This window comes from Mastigoproctus giganteus, chromosome 8 (genome assembly GCF_048544385.1).
Source record: "Mastigoproctus giganteus isolate SK-2022 chromosome 8, ASM4854438v1, whole genome shotgun sequence".
NCBI lineage: Eukaryota > Metazoa > Arthropoda > Arachnida > Uropygi > Thelyphonidae > Mastigoproctus > Mastigoproctus giganteus.
In genome coordinates, this window is record NC_143582.1 from 216,915,503 (window position 1) to 216,940,693 (window position 25,191).

The window sequence follows — 25,191 nt, forward strand, 5'->3', positions numbered from 1 at the left end:
GCAAACTTGGACATTCAGCTTGATATACCATCATCAATATCATTTATAAATACAGAAAACAATAATGGACCCAATATTGAACCCTGAGGGACTCCACTAATAACATTAGTCCACGATGAGCAGTGTCCATTGATTACCACTCTCTGTCTTCTCCCCCTCAACCACCCCTTTATTCATAGCAGCAATTTGCCTCCAATGCCACACTGCTCCAATTTGTGCAGCAGTTTTCCATGTGCAACAGTATCAAAAGCCTTTCTAAGATCCAAGTATATAATATCAAAGTTATTCCCTACATCCAGTTCTTATGTGACTGCAACATAGTATCCAATCAAATTGGTCAGGCAAGACTTCCCCTTAACAAAACCATGCTGTGTCCGAGCTATAACTGAAGTCTTGTCTAAATGATCCTGCAGTGCTTCTTTAACCAGTGCCTCCATTAATTTTCCGGGAACAGAAGTTAAACTCACAGGGCTATAATTACTTGTGTCAGCCTTTGATCCTCCTTTGTGAATTGGGGTCACATTTGCACTTCTCCAGTCCATGGGTACCTCCCCTGAATCCAAGGAAGCTCTCATAATTATGCTTAAGGGTTTGCTTACTTCCTTTGCTGCCTCCTTTAATATAACTGGATAGATCCCATCCACCCCAGGTGCCTTTCTTGTGTTTATCTTCAAAAATTTCTCCTCCACTTTACTTTCAGTTATTACAAGATTCTCTAGCTTACTGCCAGAGTTGAATACACCTCTGGCATTCCCCTCGCTGAATAACTCCTCATGTGTGAATGTCAATGCAAAATATTCATTTAGTTTGTTAGCTACCTGAGCAGGATCACCAACAGTTGACCCATCGATATCAAGTGGACCAATCTGATTCATCCCCTTCCTTCTAGAGTTTACATAAGTAAAGAACTCTTTGCTGTTTTTCTTTGCATCCCTTGCCAAAGATTTCTCGTAATCTGCCTTCGTCTGCCTAACCTCCTTTGTAACTTGGTTACAGATCAACTTGTATCTATCATAGGCTTCTGTGTCACGTGTTAATTTGTATGTATCCCGTGCATTTTTCTTCTCTGCCATATGTTTCATTAGTTCATCTGACATCCATTTAGGCCTGAACCTTGAACAGTATTTCTTAGTTGGAATGTAAAGCCTAGTAGCTTCCAAGATAAGTTCTTTGAATGCTTCCCATTTTGAATTCGCTGTTGGTAACCCCATCAGTTGGTCCCACTGCCTAAATACTGCCTCAGTCCATCGTAGTCGCCTTTACGAAAGCAATAACCCTTCCCTTTACCCCTAATGGTAGTTACCTCTTTGAGTAAATCCCACTTCAGCACACTGTGATCACTGCCACCTAGTGGTTCATTTATCTGCAGATTCTTAATGCATGAAGAATCACTACTGATAATCAAATCAAGAGTATTACTCCCTCTAGTTGCCTCCCAGAGATGCTGATGTAGAAAACAATCATCCAATAAATCCACAAAAGCCTTTCTAGTGTGTGTGACCAGCCCCCAAATTCCAGTCAATATCTGGGAAATTAAAATCCTCCATTATAAGACTCTCTGATTTACTGGCCCACTCTATTTCCCTGTACAGTTTATTATTATACTCATCAGAGTCATTAGGCCTATAGCACACTCCTACTCTCAATTTTGATTTCCCAATGCTTATGTCACACCAAACTGACTCGACACTGCACTTTCCAGCGATGTCGACTGGCTTCACTTCCTTGGATTTTATGTATTTCTTAAGTAATAGCATAACCCCTCCTCCCTTCCTATCCTCTCTGTCCTTTCTGTAGACATTGTACTCCCCAAATTCCAGTTCTGCGTTCCCTTATATCTGTGTGACACCACGTCTATGAAATCCCAACAATATCTGCCTTTGATGTTTTGAGCAATGCCTATAGCACACTCCTGCTCTCAATTTTGATTTCCCAATGCTTATGTCACACCAAACTGACTCGACACCGCACTGTCCAGCGCTGTCGACTGGCTTCACTTCCTTGGATTTTATGTATTTCTTAACTAATAGCATAACCCCTCCTCCATTCCCGCCTCAGGCTTGGATCAAAGTACTGCAAAAACCTTGGGAGGTGCAATATGGCCACAGAAGCCGATGCGCCAACAACTACTAAATCAAAAAAAAAAAAAAAAACCCCTCCTCCCTTCCTATCCTCTCTATCCTTTCTGTAGACATTGTACTCCACAAATTCCAGTTCTGCATTCCTTATATCTGTGTGGCACCACATCTCTGATATTCCAACAATATCTGCCTTTGATGTTTTGAGCAATACCTGAAATTCATCAAATTTATTTACTAAACTCCTAGCATTGGCGTACACGCAAGTATACATGCACCTGTTCTTTTTCTTAGCTACCCTAACACAACTTGTTTACTTGTACCCCAATGATTCCCAGCAGTCTCTGAAATATCCTGCATCTTATTTTCCAGGCTGCTGCTCATTCCAATAGAAGCAGTGCAAGAATCACTTTCACCTCTGCCATTGGCTACTGTTAATCTACTGGTCTTTGTCTCCCCCCAAGCTAGCAGTTTTCCGACCCACCTAACACTGCCTCGATAGTAACAGCAAACATTCTTGCACCCTTTCTATTTAAGTGTATCCCATCCCTGTAGAAGCAGTCTCTCCTGTTAACAAGTACAGACCAGGCTGAAAAAAATTCTACCCCTTGAGCCTTGCACAATCTTTCCAGGGCCGAATTGATCGACAGGGCTCTCATCATATACTCCCTCCTATCGTGTCTAGGCAGAATTGCAGACACTTTCAAATTCAACCCTAATTCACGGCTTTTTTTCAACAGTGACCTGTACTTGTTAAGTAATTCCGCCAGTCTCCTACTTTTAATATCATTAGTGCCAACGTGTACAACTATATCACCTTTTGTGCCCTTAAAAGATGATATCCGCTCTACAACGTTAAATCTTTAAGATATACTTACCATCAGGGGTAAAGGAAAGGGTTTTTGCTTCCGTAAGGGTGAATACAGTGGTCTCTGACAGTTTTTAAATTATGTACAGTAGGATCAACTGACGATGTTACCAACAGTAAATTCTAAGTGGGAAGCATTCAAGGAATTAATTGTGGAAGCTACTAAAAGTTTCATACCTATTAAGACATATTGTTCAAGGTTTAGGCTTAAATGGTTATCAAATGAACTAATGAGACTCGTGACAGAGAAGAAAAATGCATGGGATGCATATAAATTATCAAGCGACTCAGAAGCCTATGGCAGATATAAGCTAGTCTGTAATCAGGTCACAAAAGAGGTTAGGCAGGCGAAGGTAGATTACGAGAAATCCTTGGCAAAGGATGCTACGAAAAACAGCAAGGATTTCTTTACTTATATAAACTCTAAAAGGAAGGGGATGAATCTGATTGGTCCACTTGACATCGATGGTTCAACTGTTGATGATCCTGCTCAGATAGCAAACAAACTGAATGAGTATTTTGCATCTACATTCACACATGAGGAATTATTAAGGTTTGAAAATGGCAGAATGTTATCAAATTGTAGCAGGATACTTAATGATTTTGTAATAACTGAGAGCAAAGTGGAGGAGAAATTGTTGAAGTGAAACATAAGAAAAGCACCTGGGGTGGATGGGATCTATCCAGTTATATTAAAGGAGATGGCAAAGCAACTAAGCAAACCCTTAGCCATTATTATGAGAGCATCATTGAACACGGGAGGTTCCCACGAACTGGAGATATGCAAATGTATCCCCAATTCACAAAGGGCGATCGAAGGGTGACACGAGTAATTACGGACCAGTTAGTTTAACTTCTGTTCCGGGTAAAATAATGGAGTCACTGGTTAAAGATGCATTGCAGGATCATCTAGACAAGACTGCAGCAATAATTCAGACACAGCATGGGTTTGTTAAGATAATGTCTTGTCTGACAAATTTGATAGGATATTATGATGTGGTTACAAAGGAACTGGATGCAAAAAATAATTTTGATATCATATATTTGGATTTCAGGAAAGCTTTTGACACTGTTGCACATGGAAGACTATTGTACAAATTGGAGCAGAATGGTATTAAGGGTAAATTGCTTAAATGGATAAAAGGATGGTTAAGTGGGAGAAGACAGAGGGTGGTAATCAATGGGTGCTGCTCTTCGTGGATTAATGTTATTAGTGGAGTCCCACAGGGTTCGGTGTTGGATCCACTGTTGTTTTGTATATTTATCAATGATATTGATGAAGGTATGTCAGGTTTAATGTCGAAGTTTGCAGATGATACAAAGGTTGGCAGGGTTGTTAATGACAGTAAGTGGCAACTGAAGTTTAACCTTGACAAATGCAAAGTACTGCATATGGGTAGAAGTAACCCGAGAGAAAAGTACCAACTGTGTGATACTACACTTAAGGTGGTAGAAAATGAAAAAGACCTGGGAGTAATTGTGCAGTCAGATATGAAGTTTTCTGAGCAATGCAGACAGACTGCCAGGGCAGGTCATGGGGTTTTGTCAATGATATGTAGGAATTTTGCTAGCAGGAGAAGGAGGTGATTGTGCCTCTGTATAAGGCAATGGTCAGGCCACGCCTTGAGTACTGCATACAGGTCTGGAGGCCTCATTTTAGGAAGGATGTAGATTTACTTGAGCGTATACAGAGAAGGGCAACAAGATTGGTGAGGGGAATGAAGGGATCCTGTTACCAAGAGAGGCTTAAGTTCTGCAAATTGCAGTGGCTGGAGACTAGGCACCTGCACGGTGATCTGATTGAGGTGTATAAGGCCTTGAATGGGTTGAGCTCGCTGAATTCTGATTTGATCCTTTCACTTGTTCAGATTACGAACCTAAGGGGGCATAAATTCAAATTAAGAAAGGACAAATGTAGAATAGATGTGCAGAAATTTGCCTTTAGCCAGCGGTTGGTTAATTGCTGGAACAAACTTCCATCTTTCATTGTGGAAGTTGATAGGTTGAATAAATTTAAGGAGGAACTGGACAGTCATTTGGAGGGAATGGTGTGATTTTTTTTTTTTTTTTTTTTTGGCTGATGCTGCATAAGCTCATACACTTGCTTTCTTGCATGACATGCCACTACTACTACTAGTAGTTAACAAATGTTAAGCAGTTAGAGAATGGTAGCACTGTCACAACTGAATTGGGACAGCAATGTCAAAGTATTGCGATTGGAGATAAGACGATTTTGTTTCGAGTCAAAGGAGAAGTAATGAAGACACTGATTCGAGATATAAGATATGCAGAAGGACTCAAGTTTAATATAATCTCTTGTCAGCAGCTGGGAAAAAAAGGTGTGATAACGACATTTGAAGATGCAGAGACATGAGAACTGCCAGATCGTGCAACTGACAAGCTGATTTCAATGGCAAAATCAACGGATGGAGAACTCTACAAACTGGACTGTGCTCAATGAGACTGGTACGAGATTTGACATCGTCAACTTGGACTTCTCAGTACAGGCGGCATGATGAAACTTCGAGAAGGAATGGCAATGGGTGTCGATTTTAAGAATCAACTTACAAGTGATGTTTGCACAGGATGCATGAAAGGAAAACAACAGAAGCTACTATTTCCTAAGGTGAATCGCGATATTTGCAATCTTGGTCTCATTCATTCAAATTTGTATGGACCAATGGAAGAAAAATCGATTGGCAGCAAGCGTTACATATTTACTTTGATGGATGACTTGACACAAAAAAACATTCATCTACTTTCTCAACAGCAAAACAGAAGTCATAGAGAAATTCAAAGATTTCAAGGTTCAAGTTGAAACCGAGACAGCACTGATAATGGAAAGGAATATGTCAATCGTGATTTTGAAGATTTCTTAAAAAAACATGGGATTCAACATCAGATGACTGTGCCATACACCCCTGAGCAAAACACTGTTGCTGAAGGCATAAATATATTTTGCATTGCTGAACATTTAAGCTTTGTGAAAAAGCACACTCATGCTTTATGACGCAAATTTACTAAAGAAATATTGGGCTGAAGTGGTAAATATGACATGCTACTTGAAGAATTTGAGCCTAATGTTTTCTGTAAAGAACATGACACCTGAGAAAGCTTGGGGCGGAACAAAAACTTGAGGGAAAAGAAAGAAATTGGACCCAAAGTCAGATGAGTACCTCTTCGTTGGTTATTACAAGGGTTCAAAAACATACAGACTTATTTATATAGAAACAAAAGAAATCAAGAAGGTCTGGGATGTCATTTTTGATGAAAATAGATTTTTAGCAGCCCAGAATGTAAGAGTTCCTGATGAACTGTTCTACGATAATGAGCCAGCGGTCATCATTCAAGAAAAAGAAGATGACACTGGAAGTGATCAGCAGAAAACAGGAGTAAAGGGAAATTTGATTTCAGAAGAGGAAGACGACGTTGGAGAAAAAGAGACCACTGTCTATTACAGTGATGAATCAAGCAGTAAGAAGAGCATCAAATCATCGGACAAGACTTTATGCAAGGACTCAGATAGCTCACAAAATTAAGGAGATAAAGTACACTTGAATAAAGCGACAGTGCCAGAAAATTGGATCAGTCGAGAACATCTGCAACGTGAACGTAAATTACTAGGAAGGTATGATGATTATGTCATGGCTGCAGCTATAGATATTGAGTCAAATGACAATCCAAAGAGCGTCGAGGAAACTCTTTCTCGCAGCAATGCAAAGCAATGGTGACAGACGATGCAAAAGGAATACGATTCACTCATCAAGAAGAGTACCTGGAAACTGGTCAACCTTCCAAAGGGTGAAAAACCTATATCCTGTAAGTGGTTTTACGAAAGAAGAAAAACAACGCTAAAAATACATACAGATCGATACAATGCACGGCTGGTCGTTCATGGTTGTATGCAAGTTGATGGCATCAAATTTGAAAAACTTTCACATCTGTATTGCGAGGAACGAACCTTCGATATCTAATTTCCTTGGCTACCATTTTAGATTGGGACATTGATCAAATGGATGCTGTGACGGCATTTTTGCAACTAGAATTGGACGAAGATATCTATATGGAGCAGCCTGACCCTTTTTATTATTATTATTATTATTATTATTATTATTAGCCATAAGGTGCAAGGAAGCCTGAGGCTTATGCTGCACCAGCCAAAAAATAAAAAAATTTCTGAATTACCCAATAGAGAGAGAAGTAGAAGGGAATCACCAAGAAAGAGAAGAATGATGATATCCATCTGGGGACCCTGGGTGTGCCAAGCCCATACTCACCAGATGTGAGCCCCTGGGGTAAACCCCTTTTGGTAGACAGAAACAAGACAGTCACTCAACAGAAGGTCTGCAAACGGCAATATATTGTCTTAAATAATCAGGACGTCTGTGTAACCAGAAGCCTGATAAGGAAATACATAACCTCTGTTTTACTTAGGCGAAATTCGATATTTGTGTTTATTACCTGATTGTTGAAGACAAGATCATTATAGTAGCAATTTACGTGGACAATTTCATGATATTTTCAAATTACAAGAAGAGCAAGAATTGGCTCAAAGCTGAGCTAATGAAACGATTCAATATGAATGACCTGGGGAAAGCGAATCATTGCCTTGCAATATGAATCACAAGAGATCAAGAAAAGAGACAGACTACTTTGGACCAAGAGAACTACACAGAAGAAATCCTCAGATACTTCAATATGAGCGATGTGAAACCAGTGGCCACACCGATGGAGTGCGGAAAGAAATTGAGCAAGGACATAGCTCTGATCAGTGATGCCAAAAAAGAGGAGATGGGACATGAGCCTTATCAAGTTGCAATCGGCAGTCTGCTTCTTTGCCACACAAACTACACGTCCCGACATATCGTTTGCAGTGGGGGCGGGGCGTTGAGTAAATTCATCTCCAATCCTGGAAGAAAACATTAACATTGGTCTGCAGTCAAAAGGGTCATCAGGTACCTGAGAGGATCTACAAATGCAAGAATTGTCTTCATGAAGACCGATCCAGCCAAAATCGCCCATGCTACTGAGGCATTATGGTTGCACATGATGATCGAGGAACTGAAAGTTATCTACTCTGGAGGTGCAGTACCAGTCCGCACTGATAACAAAGGTGCATTGGTCCTTACAAAGAATTCAACTCATCACACATACACCAAACATAGTGATGTGAAACATTTCATTTATGATGCAGCAAGAAATGGCCAAGTTGAATTTTTTAAGACCACAGAGTGGATGGTGGCAAATTCTCTAACGAAAGCTGTCAATCGCCGCAATAATGCCGAGCTGGAATGGGCATTCTTCTCATGTAAACCCTTTTTTTTTTGGAGGCTAGAAGATGTACCTCATCAAGTGGGGGTGTTAGAAATAGTTATCGTTCATCGATGATTATTGATGGAGGCGCCATCTTACGGAGAATCTTCGTGGTTCGTTGCCAAGCAACAACGAGCCCGTTTTTACTCGTTCGTCATAAAAATTCTTTTTTATGTGATGAAATCTTTTGCAAATTCTTTATCTTTTATTTGATTCAAAGTTCTTAATAAAATATTATTAAAACTAACAGTGACTACATAGTATAGAAGTTCCCACTGCAAAATTGTTATTAGCATCAGCATATGATGCAAGAAAGCTAGCTTATACAGCATCAGCCAAAAAACAAAAAAACTTTCCCATTTCACTGATCCATTCATTCCAAATGTTTGTCTAGTTCTGCCTTGAATTTATTTAAGCTATCAGCTTCCACAACAACAGATGGAAGTTTGTTCCAGCAATTAACTACCCGCTGGCTAAAGGCAAACTTCCGCATATCTATTCTACAACTGTCTTTCCTTAGTTTGAATCTGTGCCCCCTCAGGTTTGTAATCTGAGCAAGAGGAAGAATCCCCTCAGCATTAAGCCTGCTCAATCCATTCAAGGCCTTATACACCTCAATCAGATCGCCTTGCAGGTGCCTAGTCTCCAGAAGCTGCAATTTGCAGAACTTAAGCCTTTCTTCATAAGAGCACCCCTTTGTTCCCTTCACCAATCTTGTTGCCCTTCTCTATACTCGTTCTAGCAACTCTACATCCTTCCTAAAATGAGGCTTCCAGACTTGTATGCAGTACTCAAAGTGTGGCCTGACCATTGCCTTGTACAAGGGAATAATCACATCCTTATCCCTGCTCACAAAATTCCTGTATATCATTGAGAAGACCCCATGACCTACTCTAGCAGCCTGTCTGCACTGCTCATAAAATTTCATATCTGACTATACAATTACTCCCAGGTCTCTTTCATTCTCCACTAACCTGACTGTAACACCACATAGTTGGTACATTTCTCTGGGGTTACTGCTACCCATATACAGTACTTTGCATTTGTCAATGTTAAACTTCAGTTGACACTTCTCAGCCCATCTACCCAACTTTTCCAGATCCTGTTGCAGCAGCAGCAGCATACTGTCATTACTGTTATTAACAACCTTGCTAACCTTTGTATCATCTGCAAACTTTGACATTAAACTTGATATACCTTCATCAATATCATTGATAAATATACAAAACAGCAATGGGCCCAACACCGAACTCTGAGGGACGCTACTAATAACATTAGTCCACTTAGAGCAGTACACCCATTGACCACCACTCTCTCTCACTCAACCATCCTTTTATCCATTGTAGCAACTTTCCCTTAATGCCATACTGCTCCAATTTGTACAGTAGTCTTCCATGTGCAACAGTATCAAAAGCTTTCCTGAAATCCAAGTATATGATATCAAAATTAATTTTTGCATCTAGTTCCTTTGTGACCACACCATAGTATCCAATCAAATTGGTCAGACAAAACTTCCCCTTGACAAACCCATGCTGTGTCTGAATTATTGCTGCAGTCTTGTCTAAATGATCCTGCAATGCTTTTTTAACCAGTGACTCCATTATTTTCCCTGGAACAGAAGTCAAACTAACAGGGCTGTAATTACTTGTGTCACCCATATAATAAATACTGGAGTAGCACAAATTATATCAGTTGACAGTGCATTTTTAAATTTAAAATTATTTGTGGACAAGTTTCCAATCCTTCTGAGCACCTGTGAAGATTAAAGAAATAGATGAAGCAGTATTTCATCTGTATATTTTCATTTTGGATTGTCTGTTACTTAAAGTATAATTTAAAAGTATATTGTACTGTTACACAATTCTGTGGCTGTATCTTAATATAAAATGTGTATGTTGTCAGTGAAATTTAATTTCAGAGAAATTGAAAAGTAATAGGTTGACAGCTATGTATGAGGTTATACTTTGCACATGTACCTCACTCCATTTATCAGGATAATAATTTTAAGTTTAACCTCAGCATTAGTGTGCTTGAAACAGAGTTCCTGCATGTGTAGAGGCTTTTAAAAATGGATTGTGATGGTACTTTAGGTCAGATTACAGTTTCAGATCAAAGTGCTTTTATCAAAATTGACATTATTGGTGTTCTACCACTTCACATGGTTGAACACTGACACAGTTTGATGAAGTGTTCTGGGACATGTGCAGTGAATCAGCAGTAGATTGTAGCATGGTTTCACATTGGGCTCAAAGGTTTTGTCAGGGTCAGACCAGTGTTGAAGACAAGCAATGGTCAAGTAGACCAATAACAGCTACAGATAACACGTTGGCAGTCATTATTACTACCATTTTGGCTGTGAATAGATGTATGACCTGTGAAGAAATGGCTAATGAATCTGGAATACTGAAATCATCTTTTCACTAAATTTTAACTGAAGTGATACCAAAAGGAATGGCTGCCACTTGATGGGTCCCACATTTGCTGTCAGATGAAAAACAAGAAAAGTGCAAAGAAACTGCAATTTAGTTACTGACATGTTACCAACGAGAAGTTGAAGAGTTTTGTAAAATGCATTGATGACACCTGGTCAGAGAACTTGGAAGCTGAACTGAAGACATAATGAGCTCAGTGGAAGAATCCATCTTTGCCATACCCTTCTAAATATTGGTAACAATGAAAGGTGAAACAAATGGTCATCATGACCTATGATTATGAGCACATTATTGCCACTGATCGTGTTCCACTTGGGGGATCAGTAACTGGAGATTATGATGAAAAAATGCAACATTTCTTCATCAGAGTGGTCACAGATGTTAGAAGCTGGTGTTCTCGTACTCCACAACAATACAAGGCCTCATATCACAACCTATACAGCATGTTTTAATCAATTACAAGTGGGAAGCACTACCTCACCCCTCCCCTGCAGTCATAATATGAGTCCTGCAATGAAGTACAATTAGAGTTGCATTCTCCACAGTCTATTCAACAAGCTCAAGAAACTGTTGTATGGACAAAGATTGTCTTTAGAAGCATTGAGTGCAGCCTAATACATTGGGCAGCTTAACTTCAGCAAACGGGTAAATTAACTGCTTTTGTGCATTACTTTTGGCATAACCCTGTATTTCCCTCACCCCCTCCATTTCCCAAAGAAGAGTTCCACCTTGCAAATAGCTATCAATAAACCAAAAATTTGTTTAATGCGGGGACAATGTCTGTCATAATTTTTTAAGACACTTCTTTCTAATAAGCTTTGTTTAATGTTAAAATTTATATTTGAGTAATACTGGTGGTTGTTTGCATATTTTTAGGACTTTGCTTCAACAATGCCATATTCATGTGAATTTTATGTATTTTTTCAAACTTTTGATATACTTATTACTTTAAATAAAATCGTGTAGAGGTTTAAGTCTTCAGTTACTTTTAATGCTTTTTCTTAATCTAAATGCAGTTTCTACCACTTCAGTTCATTTAAAGTTTTTAAGATTGTGATGATAAATTAATGAAGAGTGATAATTGAGGGGGTGCTGATGAGACTATTACTTTATACATTACACAAAACAATAATTTATAGATTGTTGAAGCAGTTATAGTACCAGAAGGGTCATCTTTACAAAGAGCAAGTTCTTGAAAGGTTTGATTCTTTTCCCAAAAAACAAACATATAAGCTTACTAAAAGAGGTGTTTTACATTTATAAAATTAATTTATTTTTGAAAAAACCATGAATTATGTGGATGATGTGATAAGTATAGTAACGGTTATATCAGTAATCTTGCTTAACCAACATTCATTTTATGCCATGCACATCATTGAGAGGATTTATTTATAAGGACAGTCAGTCAGCTGTAAGAGCATCACCATTAATTATGATGCTGATTGCAGAGGACATCATTCATCAACCAATTATAACTGAAGATTAAACATTTATAATTTTTGAATGATGTAGAGGTTATTTATACTTATTATTTATATTTGTTCCTGCTTATTTTATGTGATATATTACTTTATTTATTAATAAACAGCTGAAGCTGAAATCTAGTAGTCGAGTATCCAGCTATCAGGAAGTTTCTGCTAGTGTAAAGGTGCCATGCTCAATAGAAAAGCCAAGTGAAAATTGGAATGTAGGAGATGATTCTTGGAGTAATTGGGATGAGAACACAAATAGTAAGTAATCAAATATATATAGTAATTGTAGCTTTCCGATATTTAATGGAATTTGTAAAAGTTTGAAAGGGTAATAGCAGAAAGTTTTATATTTATGCATTTTTATACAGTTATTGTAATCAATTCCATACATTAAAAAAAAAACAGTGGAAAACATTTTTCACATTTTGCATTTCTAAACAAGACAGAGAATGTGATTTGCTTAATTTTCTGTATAGCTTTTTGCCATGTTCTGCCATATCACTATGGCAGAACATGGCAATTGAGACTGATACCATCAGGGACATTACCCAGATTATCACAGTCCCCATTGCACTTGTTAGGGAACCAGGAAATATAGTGATGAATATGTTACTGGAACAACCAGCACAACAGATACCACAAATGTTAAAAGCTTAAATGGCAAAGAAGTGGAATTATCAGAAGAAACAATGTTGTTATAATATCAGAATAGCATGGATCACAGAAGCCAAGAGGATGAATACCAGAGAGCTGCAGCTAAACAATAATTAAGAATTATTTTATTTTGGAAGCAAGGTATGGTGCAAGGAAGGTAGCAATAGCTTTTAGAACTAATTTGAAAGAAAGTTTAATTGGCTGGGAAGCGATGTTACCCCATTATCCAGTAAAGGTATGCAGAAAAAATTTAAAATGGAAAGTTGGGTGGTGAAATTTGTAGTGCATATGGCGTGGTTTAAGGCGCAATAAAATAAAATAGAAGAGTTCCTTAACATTTTAGAAAAAAGCAGTAGGAACTAATCACAAAAAATGAATAATATTGGTTGGAAATTTAAATAGTAGGATAGGAAGTGATGGTTACACCTACAGAATTATTTTAGGAAAATTTGGAGAGAGAGGAAAGTTAAAATAATAGCAAAAATTATCTAAATTTTGCATATGCTATGCACTTTTAATTATAAACACAATATTTCATCATGAAGATAGTTGCAAGTTTACATAGAAAAAGCATGATAAATTATATAATTATAGAAAAGGATTACAACTAATTGAAGATACAAGGGTGCATAGAGGATTTGAGATTGGCAGTGACTATCTCTTACATCAAGCAAATTAAAAATGGTAATAGCATTAAAAGCATTAATTGAAACAAACAAAAATTAAAAAGCTCTTGGATTTGCCAATCACTAGTAAATATAGGAACCTGATTGCTCAAAAGTTAAATGATACTCATTTAGATGAAGAATGGAAAAATTTAAGAGAATTTTGGTGAAAGATGCAGAAGAGATAATTAGCGAGACAGTCTCTAAAGACAGGAAATTGAGAATGCCATGGTGGTCTCAAGAAGTTAAGAGGCATTTATAGAGAAAAAAAAACTATAAGAAATTTTTGGCGGTTAAATTCAATAAATCCTTATTGGAATATAAAGAAAAGTGCTGGCAGGCCAGCTCAGTAAAAAAGGCTAAATAAAAATAAAAAAGTTTTGCATTTAGTTATGTCACCAACACTTTTAAAAATTTATATCGACATCTGCCTAAGATCCTGGTAAAAAAAAATGCAATAAAATGGGATTACCGATTAATAAGAACACCTATATTCACAATTTACTTTTTTCAGACGATCAGGTAGTAATAGTACAAGACTTAGAAGATGCAGACTATACATGTCGTCAATTGTTTGAGGAATATAAACAATGGGGTCTAAAAATCAATTTTAGCAAGACTGAAATGTTGTCTTCAGGATCAGGACACATTCTAAAAATTGCAGGTTTTAAAATCAAACAAAGTCGATAAATTCAAATATTTGGGATCAGTCTTACAAAGTGATGGATCATCCCAAGCAGAGATCAGTAAGAGAATTGCAGACAGCAGAAAGGCTATCAGCATGTTAAATTCCATTCTGTGAAGCAAAAACATCCTAAATAAAACAAAGAAACATATTTCAAACAATTGTACAAAGTCTTTTATTGTATGGAGCGGAAACCTGGACGTTGAATATGTGAATGGAAAACAAATTGCTCTCCACAGAAATGATTTTTGGAGACGCTTAGCAAGAACTTCTAGAAGAGATAGAAAACAGAATGAAGACATAAGAGAGAAAATGGAAGTGAAAAAGAATATTATTGACACTATCAAAGAAAAGTGTTTAACATGGTATGGACATGTAAAATGGATGCAAGAAACCAGATATCCAAAGGCTATCCTGGAATGGATGGAGTATGGGAGTGTGTGACAGCCCGAGGCTTAACCAACAAAGACACCTTGAACTGCACTTTATGCCAGGAAAAAATTCTTCCTACCAAAAAATAACTTGAAGGCTGAGGAAACCCATTGTAAATGGAAAAACACTCCTCTTGAAGAAGGAGAAGATTTAGTTAAAAATCTCAGAGTGAGGTGGGGAGAAACCATATGGTAAAATAAGGGCAAGAGTTAAAAGAGAAGAGAAGCATATTTTAGAAGTATGGAGTAAATACAGAGGACATTCGTGACTCATTAAATGAAGGAGCTGAAGACATCACTGAAGAAAAGGAAAAGAATGAAATGGGAGAAAATTTTCAATACTCTCCTGATTAACATGGCAAAAAGAGTCATGGAAATATCAGATATGGAAATTGGTGGCAAGTGTTGATGAAATTAGGCTTAATACACTGAAAGCTGAATGGGAAATAGCATCATAGCACTACAATGGTTATACTCAGTGGGTGTATATCATGTTATCAAGCGGTCATTTTCTACAAGATTGGAGCAAAGCATTAATTGTATACTAATATATAAAAAGGGAAATAAAGCTGAATGTGTGAATTGTAGAAGAATTTCACTCCTTAGTGTACCGGGTAAAGTCTATGCAAGTACCTTAGAGATGAGAGAAGTATCAATAAATGTAACCTTGCATAAGAGCATTCAGGTTATAGGCTAAATATGGAATTCCAGGATTAAATATTTGAAGTAAGACAAATTATGGAAATGTTATGAAAACATAACAATAATCTGTATTTAGATTTACTGATCTTGAAAATCACACACTAAAATCTGCTCTCCTGTAAGTTTTAGAAAAAATATGAACTAAGGAACATGTTTAGCTCTAGCAAAAAAATTATCTGGTTTATAACACCATTTTTAAGTCTGTTTTAGCATATGGGGCTGAGGGGTGCATAAGAAATAAAGTCATTGTTTCTTTCTGCTTCCCCAATTCTTTCATCTCTATAATATCTTAAGTTTCCTTCACTTACTTTTGGATCAGTATTTGTAATTCCATAGGTTTTTCCCTTATTTCTTCCTGTAGGAAGAGAGAGGATTAGTTAAATGTTTGAAAGAAAAATGAATGGTAATATTCCTAAGGGTAGTGTGAGAGAAATGTTGATTGGTGGAGTCAAGTAAGCACTAATAAAAAGATAGGTTACAATTCTGGCTAGTGCTAAAGATCTTGCAGGAAATAGGATGGCATGGAGGAAAATAGGAAATTGATGGGCCAATGGTCCAGAAAGACTGATTTGTTCTATTTAAGTGCACCCACTGCATATACCAGATGGTGAATGATATATTTACTTTATAGTTATACATAACGAAAACTTATGCCAAGGCCTCTTAACAAGCAAGAATTACAAGTAGCATATGCTTAACCTTTTTTTCGAAATACATACACATATGTTTTCTGTGTATATGCCCTGAGGAATATATATATGCATGAGGTGTGCCAATAAAGTTCCTGGACTGGTGCTGTTGTAATCAAGTTCAATGAGTTTGAAAATAAATGGAAATGGTACATTGTAGTTCAGGCTTCCTCCAACAGGTGGTGGTGGTACAGAGATTGTCCAGAAGGTTGACAGGATGAAAGTAACATCCAGTTTTGTTAGTAGTGATAATGTTCCATGTCACGATTTTGCAATGAAGCACCAACAAATTTGTTCATATCCAGCCAGTTCCTAAAAAGGGTGACAAATCCCTCCTATCCAATTATCGTCCCATTGTAATTACTTCTACTCTTTCTAAAGTAATGGAGAAATCAATTAACCGCCAACTCTTAAACTACCTAGAAACCTTCCGTCTGATCAACGATCGCCAGTGTGGATTCCGTCAGTGTTGATCCACTGGTGATATTCTGGTTTATGTTACCCATTTATGGACAAATTCAATGGAAAACTTCGGTGAAACACAAGCAGTTGCTCTAGACATCTCAAAGGCTTTCATTTGTGTCTGGCATAAAGGACTTCTAAATAAGCTTCCATCTTATGGTTTGCCAACTGTTTTTTGTAATTTGTTATCCAGTTTTCTCTCTGATCGCTCACTGAGGGTGATGGTAGATGGCTCTCTGTCTTCTAACTTCTCCACTAATGCCGGTGTCCCCCAAGGTTCAGTTCTTTCCCCCACTCTTTTCCTCTTGTATATCAATGACCTTCTTCCATTGACTGGTAATCCTATTCTTAGTTTTGCCAATGATAGCACATTGCATTCCACTTTCCATTTTGAGAAACCTTGCCCTGCTCAATCAGCTTCAACTTCTCCAATATCTGCTACCAGTTCCTTAAATGCCGATCTCCAGGTAATTCTCCAGTGGGGCAAAGACAACTTAGTTGATTTAAATCCTTCTAAAACTCAGTCTTGTCTTATATCTCGCAAAAGGGATTCTTCTGCTCCTATGCTTATCTTTGGCAACACTCCAATTTCTAGACAAAATGATATATCTCTTTTGGGGATTACCCTGACTTCTAATCTCTCTTGGCACAAGCACATTACAAATATTGCTTCCTCTGCATCTAAAAAACTTGGTTTTCTCTTTCGCTCTCGGCATTACTTTTCTTCCAAACAGCTGTTCACTCTGTACAAATCACAAATCCGCCCTAGCATGGAATATTGTTCCCACATCTGGGGTGGTACCCCCAAAACCTCTCTCAGGCTTCTTGATTCCATTCAGAAGAGGCCAGTTAGGTTAATTAATGATTCATCTTTAACAGAGTCTCTCCACTCGCTTTCTCATAGACGTACTGTTTCTGCTGCATGCCTCTTCTACCGATATTTCCATGGGCACTGTTCTTCTGAATTAGCTTCTATAATTCCCGCTCTCTCTTTCAAAACAGTCCGAACACATGCCGCCACCAGCCAACATTCATTTACTCTCCAACTTCAAACTCACAAAGAACCAACTTTTCATCTTCCTCCTTTATTCATTCAACTGCCATTTTCTGGAATAACCTTCCGTCATACGTATTTCCTGAAAATTACAGTCTACAGAAGTTCAAGTCCAGTGTCAACAAATATCTTTTGTCTTCTCAACCTCCAATCCAAGCACAGTACTAAGTACTATAGGTTCTAATACCTCTCGTGTTTGGGGTTTACATAAAAATAAAAAAAAAAAAAAAACGAATATCAAAAACGAATTTTTAAACATTTTTGCTTTAAAATGTTTAAAAAGTGTTTATGGTGTCATAGTCATACTAGTTTGTCTGAATGGTATAAATGTCAACATAATTGTACCTGTGTGTTTGAATGGTATAAGCGGGTGAACACAAGGATATTTGCAATGGCCCAAGAAGTGAGCAATCATCAACTTCTCAAAATGAGGACAGAGTTGCTAAAGTTCAGGAAATTGTGCAAGGGATTATCATTTAACCCTCAAAATGATGGCTGGTGAGTTGGATATGAATAAGGAGATGATTTTTCAAATTCTGCGTGAATAAAAGGAAGGTCTGTGCAAAATTTGTGCTGCAATGCCTTCTGGGCGAGCAGAGAAGCAACAAAGAGTGTTATAATGTGAAGACTTCATCCAGACTTGTCAAGACAGTCTTAATTTCCGTGACTGTATTTTCATTGGAGTTGAGTTTTGTTTACAGGAATCCAGCACCAAGATGATGCTGATCATGTTTTTTGACAAACAAGATGTAATTCACAAAGAATTTCTACTTGTAGGGGAGAGTCAATGCTGTATTTTATGTACAGGTGCTTCAAAGGCTATTGAAATTCTTTCCTAGGTGAGGCTGCAATTTCGAGAGAAAGGTAGCTCATTCTTGTTGCACGAACATACTCTTGCCCATTCTGCACTTGTTGCAAAGACATTTTCGATGAGACATGGCATTGTACAGACTCTCTGGATGCTTTTGCTGACTCTTTTCGAAAACTTTTAAAACAGTGTAATAAGTGCATTCAGTCAGGTGGTAAATTACCTTGAATAAAATTAAAACCGTTTTTGAGCTCTTTCACTTTGTGTTCTTTTTATTGCCCCAGTCTGGAAACTTTATTGCCACACCTCATATATATGTTTCTCAAGGCCATTTCAAATAATGCTTCAAAGTACATTACAAATCATCCAGTAACTTCTGCCATCTCTTTATGTTTCTAAGTAACTGTAGACACAGTTCATAATAAATTAAATAACGTACCTGAAAATAGATTTTCAAATTGAAGGAGGTTATGCCTGTCAGCCATTGTTTTATGATTTCAGCTTACAAAAGCTGAAATTCTCTGAAATTTGGATCCAGAAGTTGAAGAAATCGAATAAAGTGATCCATAAATAGATGTAGAAGACAATATAATATCAAAAAAGAAGTAACAAGTTTTTAAAGATATTTTTAATGTTTTTTTTTTTTTTTTTATAAATTCTTTTAAGATTTTTTACTATTTTTCACATTTTTTTTTCTGATCTGATATTTAAAATAATTTTACTCTAATACTGACAACCAAGTTAAAATAAAAACAAATTAATATTTAAAAGTATTCCTCTACAAAGTGTACAGTTTTGTGAATTTTCAACATTTTATAAATTTCACTGCTCAGGCCCAGCCATTTTTAAAGAAACTTACTCTGGAATAGGTTAAATATCAGAAATTGGGTTTTTAAAAATATTGCTGTTTTCTAATCTTTTTAACTTTTCTTCTGTGATAATGGTGACATGAACAACATGAAAACGTCAAAAGTTGTTGGCCTGTTCTAATACTGTAGTTGAGTTAAGAGTTAGGAGAAACTATTTCTTGCAATATTTATTCTAGAATAAACATAAATGGAATTACATTTTGAATAGATTTGTTGACAGATAAGGTTGGAGAGACCTCTATTCCTCCCAATTATTTGACTAATCACCTTGAACTGTTATTAATAACATATGGGATAAGTGAGTTCAATAGATTTAGAGGGGGAGACACAAATTCACAGTTATTTCTGAATAATGTACCTAAGTGATCAGCATGGCTCAGAAGAAATTATATTCTATGATAAACAATACAAATAAGCATTTAGCATGTGTGTGATATTATCATCTTTGCTTTGAAACATCACATCTGTTTTCACATTTCTTTCTGTGCACTGCAGTTATGCATATTTGCAAATGTCTGATTACATTTTGTTTCCAGCCAGATAAAGTATAAAAAATCACATGTGCATATAGAGAAAAAAAGTGGTGAATGGAAACACCCTTCCCACATCACTTGTCTATCCCACCTGATAATTTGTCTAGTTCAGTTACCTGCACGGCTCAACCATACCCCTACTCTTGTGGTCCAAGATTCAGGCTGGCAGAGGTGTGGGTATAGTGTCTGGGTAGCCCTGTCATTTCAATTTAATCCCAAGCCATGTTGGGATCAGGGGAAATGATTGCCTGCCACTCCACTATACAGACAGGCCATAAATAAACTATATCAGGTGAAGTCTGTAATCACACAGTGGTGGTCCACTCTACACAGGATCCGAGGAGAGGAAGTTGTTCTTGCTCAGCTCTGTGTAGGTCGCAGTCATCTGACACGCTCCTTTGTGCTGAGGGCAGATAACCCACCCATGGGTGAGGTGTGTGACACTATTTTACCTGTTCATCATGTTTTTATAGAATGTTCTATTTTTAGCAAAGCACAACACTTATTTTTTAGCACTTTTAATAATCTGGCTGAACCATTTACACTCAGTCAGATTTTAGGTGACAGAGGCGTGTCTGACATTTTTAACTTTATACACTCGATTAATTTATACACAAAAATTTCAATTTATATTTTGTTATTTAACTTTAATTTATGCCTTAGCATACCATATTTACTTTCTTGATGTGGTAGCCTCTTTGTTGTGCAAATATTTAGTATTCTCTTTATTTTGACTTGGTGCATTATGGCCTCAGCTGCCAATGCACCATTAAACACCAACTCAAACAAACGAACAATCCCTAAACTGAAAAGTGTACTTAAAGGAACCTATATGCAGTCCATTGAAAACATTCATAAAAAATGACCAAAGTGTTAAAAGTGCTTACAGAAGATGACTTCCAGAAATGTTTCTGTACTTGGAAGAAACGTATGAAACAGCATGTGCAAGCCCAAGGCAATTATTTTGAAGGGGATAACTTGCAAGGTATGAAATATTTTATTGCAACAGTCTCGTTATTTAATAACTACACCTCATATTATATTATACACATAACAAGACTTGCATTTTCAGTTGGAAATTTTTTTTTCTGTACACCAAATTGGCTAGTTGTTTAGATTTAATATAAGGTCACTAATTGAAATTACTTGATAAATGAACCAAATAGTTAGATCATAACAGCACCTTCAGGTTTGAAATGAATAACAGATTCACCTTCTTGGTGATATAATTTGATTAAAAACATTAGTTAGTTTAGGCCGACTTGCAGATAAAAGTAATTATTCCTAAATAGCATAAGCCAAAGCTGTCACTGGAGGGACAATAGTGTCCTCTGGCAGTGATGATAGAAATACATAATGCAGAGCAGCATTATTACTTCTAATCATTCATCAGAGTTAAAGAAAAAGAATTAAATTTTTTTTTATCTAGCTTTCAGTCAGAATAGAGCAGATATTCGAAAGAAACGAGAAGAAAGACGTCAACAACGGAAGAAAGAAATACAAAAGAAACCAGTTTCAAGATCCATGAAGTTAGGTCAGAAGCTCACCTGATAATATATATAGAGAAAATAGTAAGCTCCTTCCATATTATATACCACCAGTTTATGTGGGATATGCCAGGTTCACTTCCTTTCTGTAAGTGTATTTTACTTTATATATAAGAGTTAACAAACTATGTAAAGAAATTCAAGGTGTGCAGATCAAGAATAGTAAAGTTTATGTAAAACTTTCATAAATCTGTGAAATATACATTGGTCTGTGAACTTTTATCATATTTGTAAAATAGTATTTTTTACATTTGTAAAATGGCATTTACAAGTTGTAATCTAACAAACTATAATATACATTTTTAAACTAGCTGTCCTGATATTATGTTTATTGCATTATTGGTAGTATTTGTTTCTGTGAATCTTTAAATCTTTAGGCACAAAAATCAGTACCTTCAGCAGCAAGCTTAAGTAAACATTATTCCTCTTACAATTATTTTAAAGAAGCAAATTATAAAAGCAAAAATTAAAAAAAAAGAAGATTCACCTATCCCTTCTTTTCATGCATAAGCCACATCAAAATGGCTTATGCATGAAAACAGGATACAGGTGATTTTTTTTTCTTTGTTACTTCTTTAATTTACTTCCTTAAAATGATTGTAGGAGGAACAGTGTTTAATTAAGCTTGCTGTTCAAGACTGTTTTCATGTATAAGCCATTTCCACATCAAAATGGCCAGGGCAGCTATATCATTCAAAGTTTAAAAGTTTTAACTAATGAACCTATCTCCTTTCAAATTATCTCATGTGTTATAAGCAGTATCTGAAATACAAACATACCAAGGATAACCAGATAAGTTAGTGTCACACACCTTAAATAAGAAAAAATTGTTATAAAAGTTTAAAAAAAAAAAAAAAACACAATATATAACATTTCATATATATGAGTTAATCTAAACTATGGGTATTTAATAATATTTCTCATTCATTTTTTTCCTGGCTTAGAAGTGAAATATATAGTTTTCAAAGATCCAAATCACTTTTTTTTTTATGTGGTTGTGGTTTTTTTTTTGGTTTTTTTATGTGTTTCAAGATCTGCTAACAAATATGAAAACAGGCACACCAAATGACAAATAAACTTTCTGTTCATATTCCAGGTTAAAGGAGTTCATAAGATAGAGAAAATATAAGAAACAGCACCATAAGTAGCAGTCACTCAGGCTTGAATCAATATCACTCAAAGCACATTTGCTCTCATGCCTGACCACTTGGCTATGGCAGCTTCCCCTGGTTGTGAATTGCTGACTACTGATCCCAAACAGAAATTTACTGCCACTCCTCATACAGCCATTTGAGACCTTATTTGGTCCTCATCAATGAAGACCAAATGACATTCTAGCACATCTTTATAAATATTCTCAGTGAACTATAAACAACAACATAGGTCGATCTGGGGGGGGAGGTAGCAAAGGAACCAAATGTAAGTAACTAAAGAAAATCATAGATTTTCTTTAGAATAAAATATATAAATAAATAGTGAACTACAGAATCATGAAATTTAAATGAACATTTGTATGGACTGTACAAATTATCAATTTAGGGATAGTGCTATGTTAGTGGATAAATTTATAAAATTGCAATTCTTCTAAGACTATGAATAAAATGTGTTTTTTATCATGGTCTTTGGAGAATTTTTTTCGATTTTAGAACTTATCGGTTCCATCATCAGACAGCAGGTGGCCCTGTTAGCAACATTGTGTTGCAGGTGCATTTCAAATGGTCTCCTTTTATTAATTATACTATAGTATTTGCTGTCAGCCTTTCTATAGGGGTTTAAAATCCACATAACATAGGTTTCCATTTGGAAGTTTTCTTCTACTCTGCAGCTGGTCTAGATTCGATATCTGTTTGCCATCCAACACAAAGTTGCTGATGACGAAATCAGTAAGTTCCAGAATCAGTCACAGCAGTGTCTGGAGTTTTTAATGGATAACAGATTTACTTAATGATTGATGTTACCTGATTAAAAGTGACATTTGCAGTCATTTCTAAAAGAGCATAAGTCTGAGTACTGTCACTGGAGAGACCACTATGCCCCCTGAAAGTTGACTTCAAACGTTAACACAGAGAAGCAGTATATTTATTTAAAATTATTAGCCATAGTTTTTTTTTTTTTTAATTAATGGAGTCAGTATTTTGTTTTATTCCTTTGTTTGATATGCAGATTTTCTTTGGTTTCTGTAGTTACTTATGTTTGATTAATCTCCCCCCCCCCAACTCTGTATCTATCTATGTTCTAGTTTGTTTCACTCTGAGTTGGAAATCGTTGCGTACAGAGTATTTACAAAAACATGTTGGAATGTCTGTTTAAGTTGGTCTTTGTGTTATGGCCTGGTTATTTGGTGTTCTTATTTGTTAGTTCTTATATATTTGTTAGTTGGTCTCAATCTCTGGGCTTTTTCCAGTGTATATTTAGTTTGATATAAAGTTTATGACAACAGCACTTTATGCAATTTTATTCATTGTCTTAGAAGAAATTTAATGAATAGCACTTCTTGGAAGTTTGTTTAAATTGTTGATTTAAAACTTGTTGACAAGGAGTTTTATTTTCCTTAAATTATTCCTGTAACGAAACTTTGATGACAGAACTGTCATATTGTATTATCATTAAATTAATTTATTGACCATTGGGTTCACTCCCTGAATGACCTGCTGACTTTAAGAGTGCACAGTATTGGGATCACATCAGGTAGCATAAAAATAATATGGATAATTCATAAATCCAGTGTATGAAGTGAAGCTATTAGTAGAGTTAATATTGGGTTCATGCACTTATATAAAGTTATTTTCTGAGTCATCACTGCTATATGGAGTGGTTTTAGACAATTTTTAGCACAGATCTTTGCATTTTGACATTGATTGGCTCTGCTGTTTGTCCAGGAAAAATTCAAGAGATCATTTTCAGTAACTAACAGGTACTTATTTCCAAAGACATTAACATAGTGGTATAAGGGAAATCCTGTTCATTTAATGGCCATTTAGAAATAATAATCCTTGTTCATTGAGATCTTAGCTACTTTCAAGTTAAACCACAATATTTATTTTGGTAACAATATGTTTACCTTCTGTCTCAATTGATAAAAACTCTATAACACTTTTTCTAAGTAATCGTAGAATTTTTGAAAGATGCCATTATTTCATTCATTCTGCTATTTTTCAGAAGCCATTTGCCAAGGAACTATCAAACCATGTATCAGAATTTGGTGAGTTATTTGTTTAGCATTGCAGCAGTCCTGCCTTAGAGTAAATAACCTGAAGTGGTCATCTCTTATATGATATCATGTGATACTTACATGCCAGTAGTTACTTAAACTTTATTTTTCCAAACTAAGTCTTCTCTTTCTTTCTCTCTCTTAAAGTGCCTCTCATGGTGTCAGCCACCCATTTGTGCACCATATTGTTCATGACTAGCACATACACACCAGCATGAGTGCTATGTATTATTATTATGGTTTATCACTGAGTGAAAACATGTTTCTCTCTGATAAAATTTAAAAATCTAACTGAAAACTACTGACAATGCATATGTAATTAATCAATATCTATTTTAAGCTGTTTTTATCTTTCTATAAAACATAAGCAGTTGAAATAACATTCACAAAACACAAACAAGTGTTCTTTAGCAGAAATCAGATACAGTTCATTATTCAAAAAAGATTTACGTCTTTCTGATATGAAGGAAAGTTCTTTACATAAGTACATGAATTAACAAGTAAAATAAAGGTGATAATTATTTCCCAGTCTACAATAGCACTGCCTTACTGAAGATGTTTCTTGAGAGACTAACACAGAATTTTCTAATAAGAGATTTGAATGATGCAGGAAATATTCAAAAATAGACTGACTATGAATATTTAAAACTGTGGAGGTTCATCCTGAACCCCATGTGCCTACTAAAGCTATACTTTTTTCCATATTACCTTAAAGGTT

At 36.2% G+C, this 25,191-nt stretch overlaps 1 protein-coding gene across 1 annotated transcript in view; it reads left to right on the plus strand.

Moving 5' to 3' along the window:
• The window catches only part of yata (N-terminal kinase-like protein yata), a 238,753-nt gene extending 217,423 nt beyond the window's left edge, over positions 1-21,330 (plus strand). The window contains exons 19-20 of the mRNA XM_090380105.1: positions 12,280-12,421; positions 21,145-21,330. Of these exons, the coding sequence (XP_090236231.1) occupies positions 12,280-12,421; positions 21,145-21,266 (264 nt within the window). The 3' untranslated portion in view covers positions 21,267-21,330. The remainder of the gene's footprint in view (positions 1-12,279; positions 12,422-21,144) is intronic.
• The last annotated feature ends 3,861 nt before the right edge of the window (positions 21,331-25,191 follow it).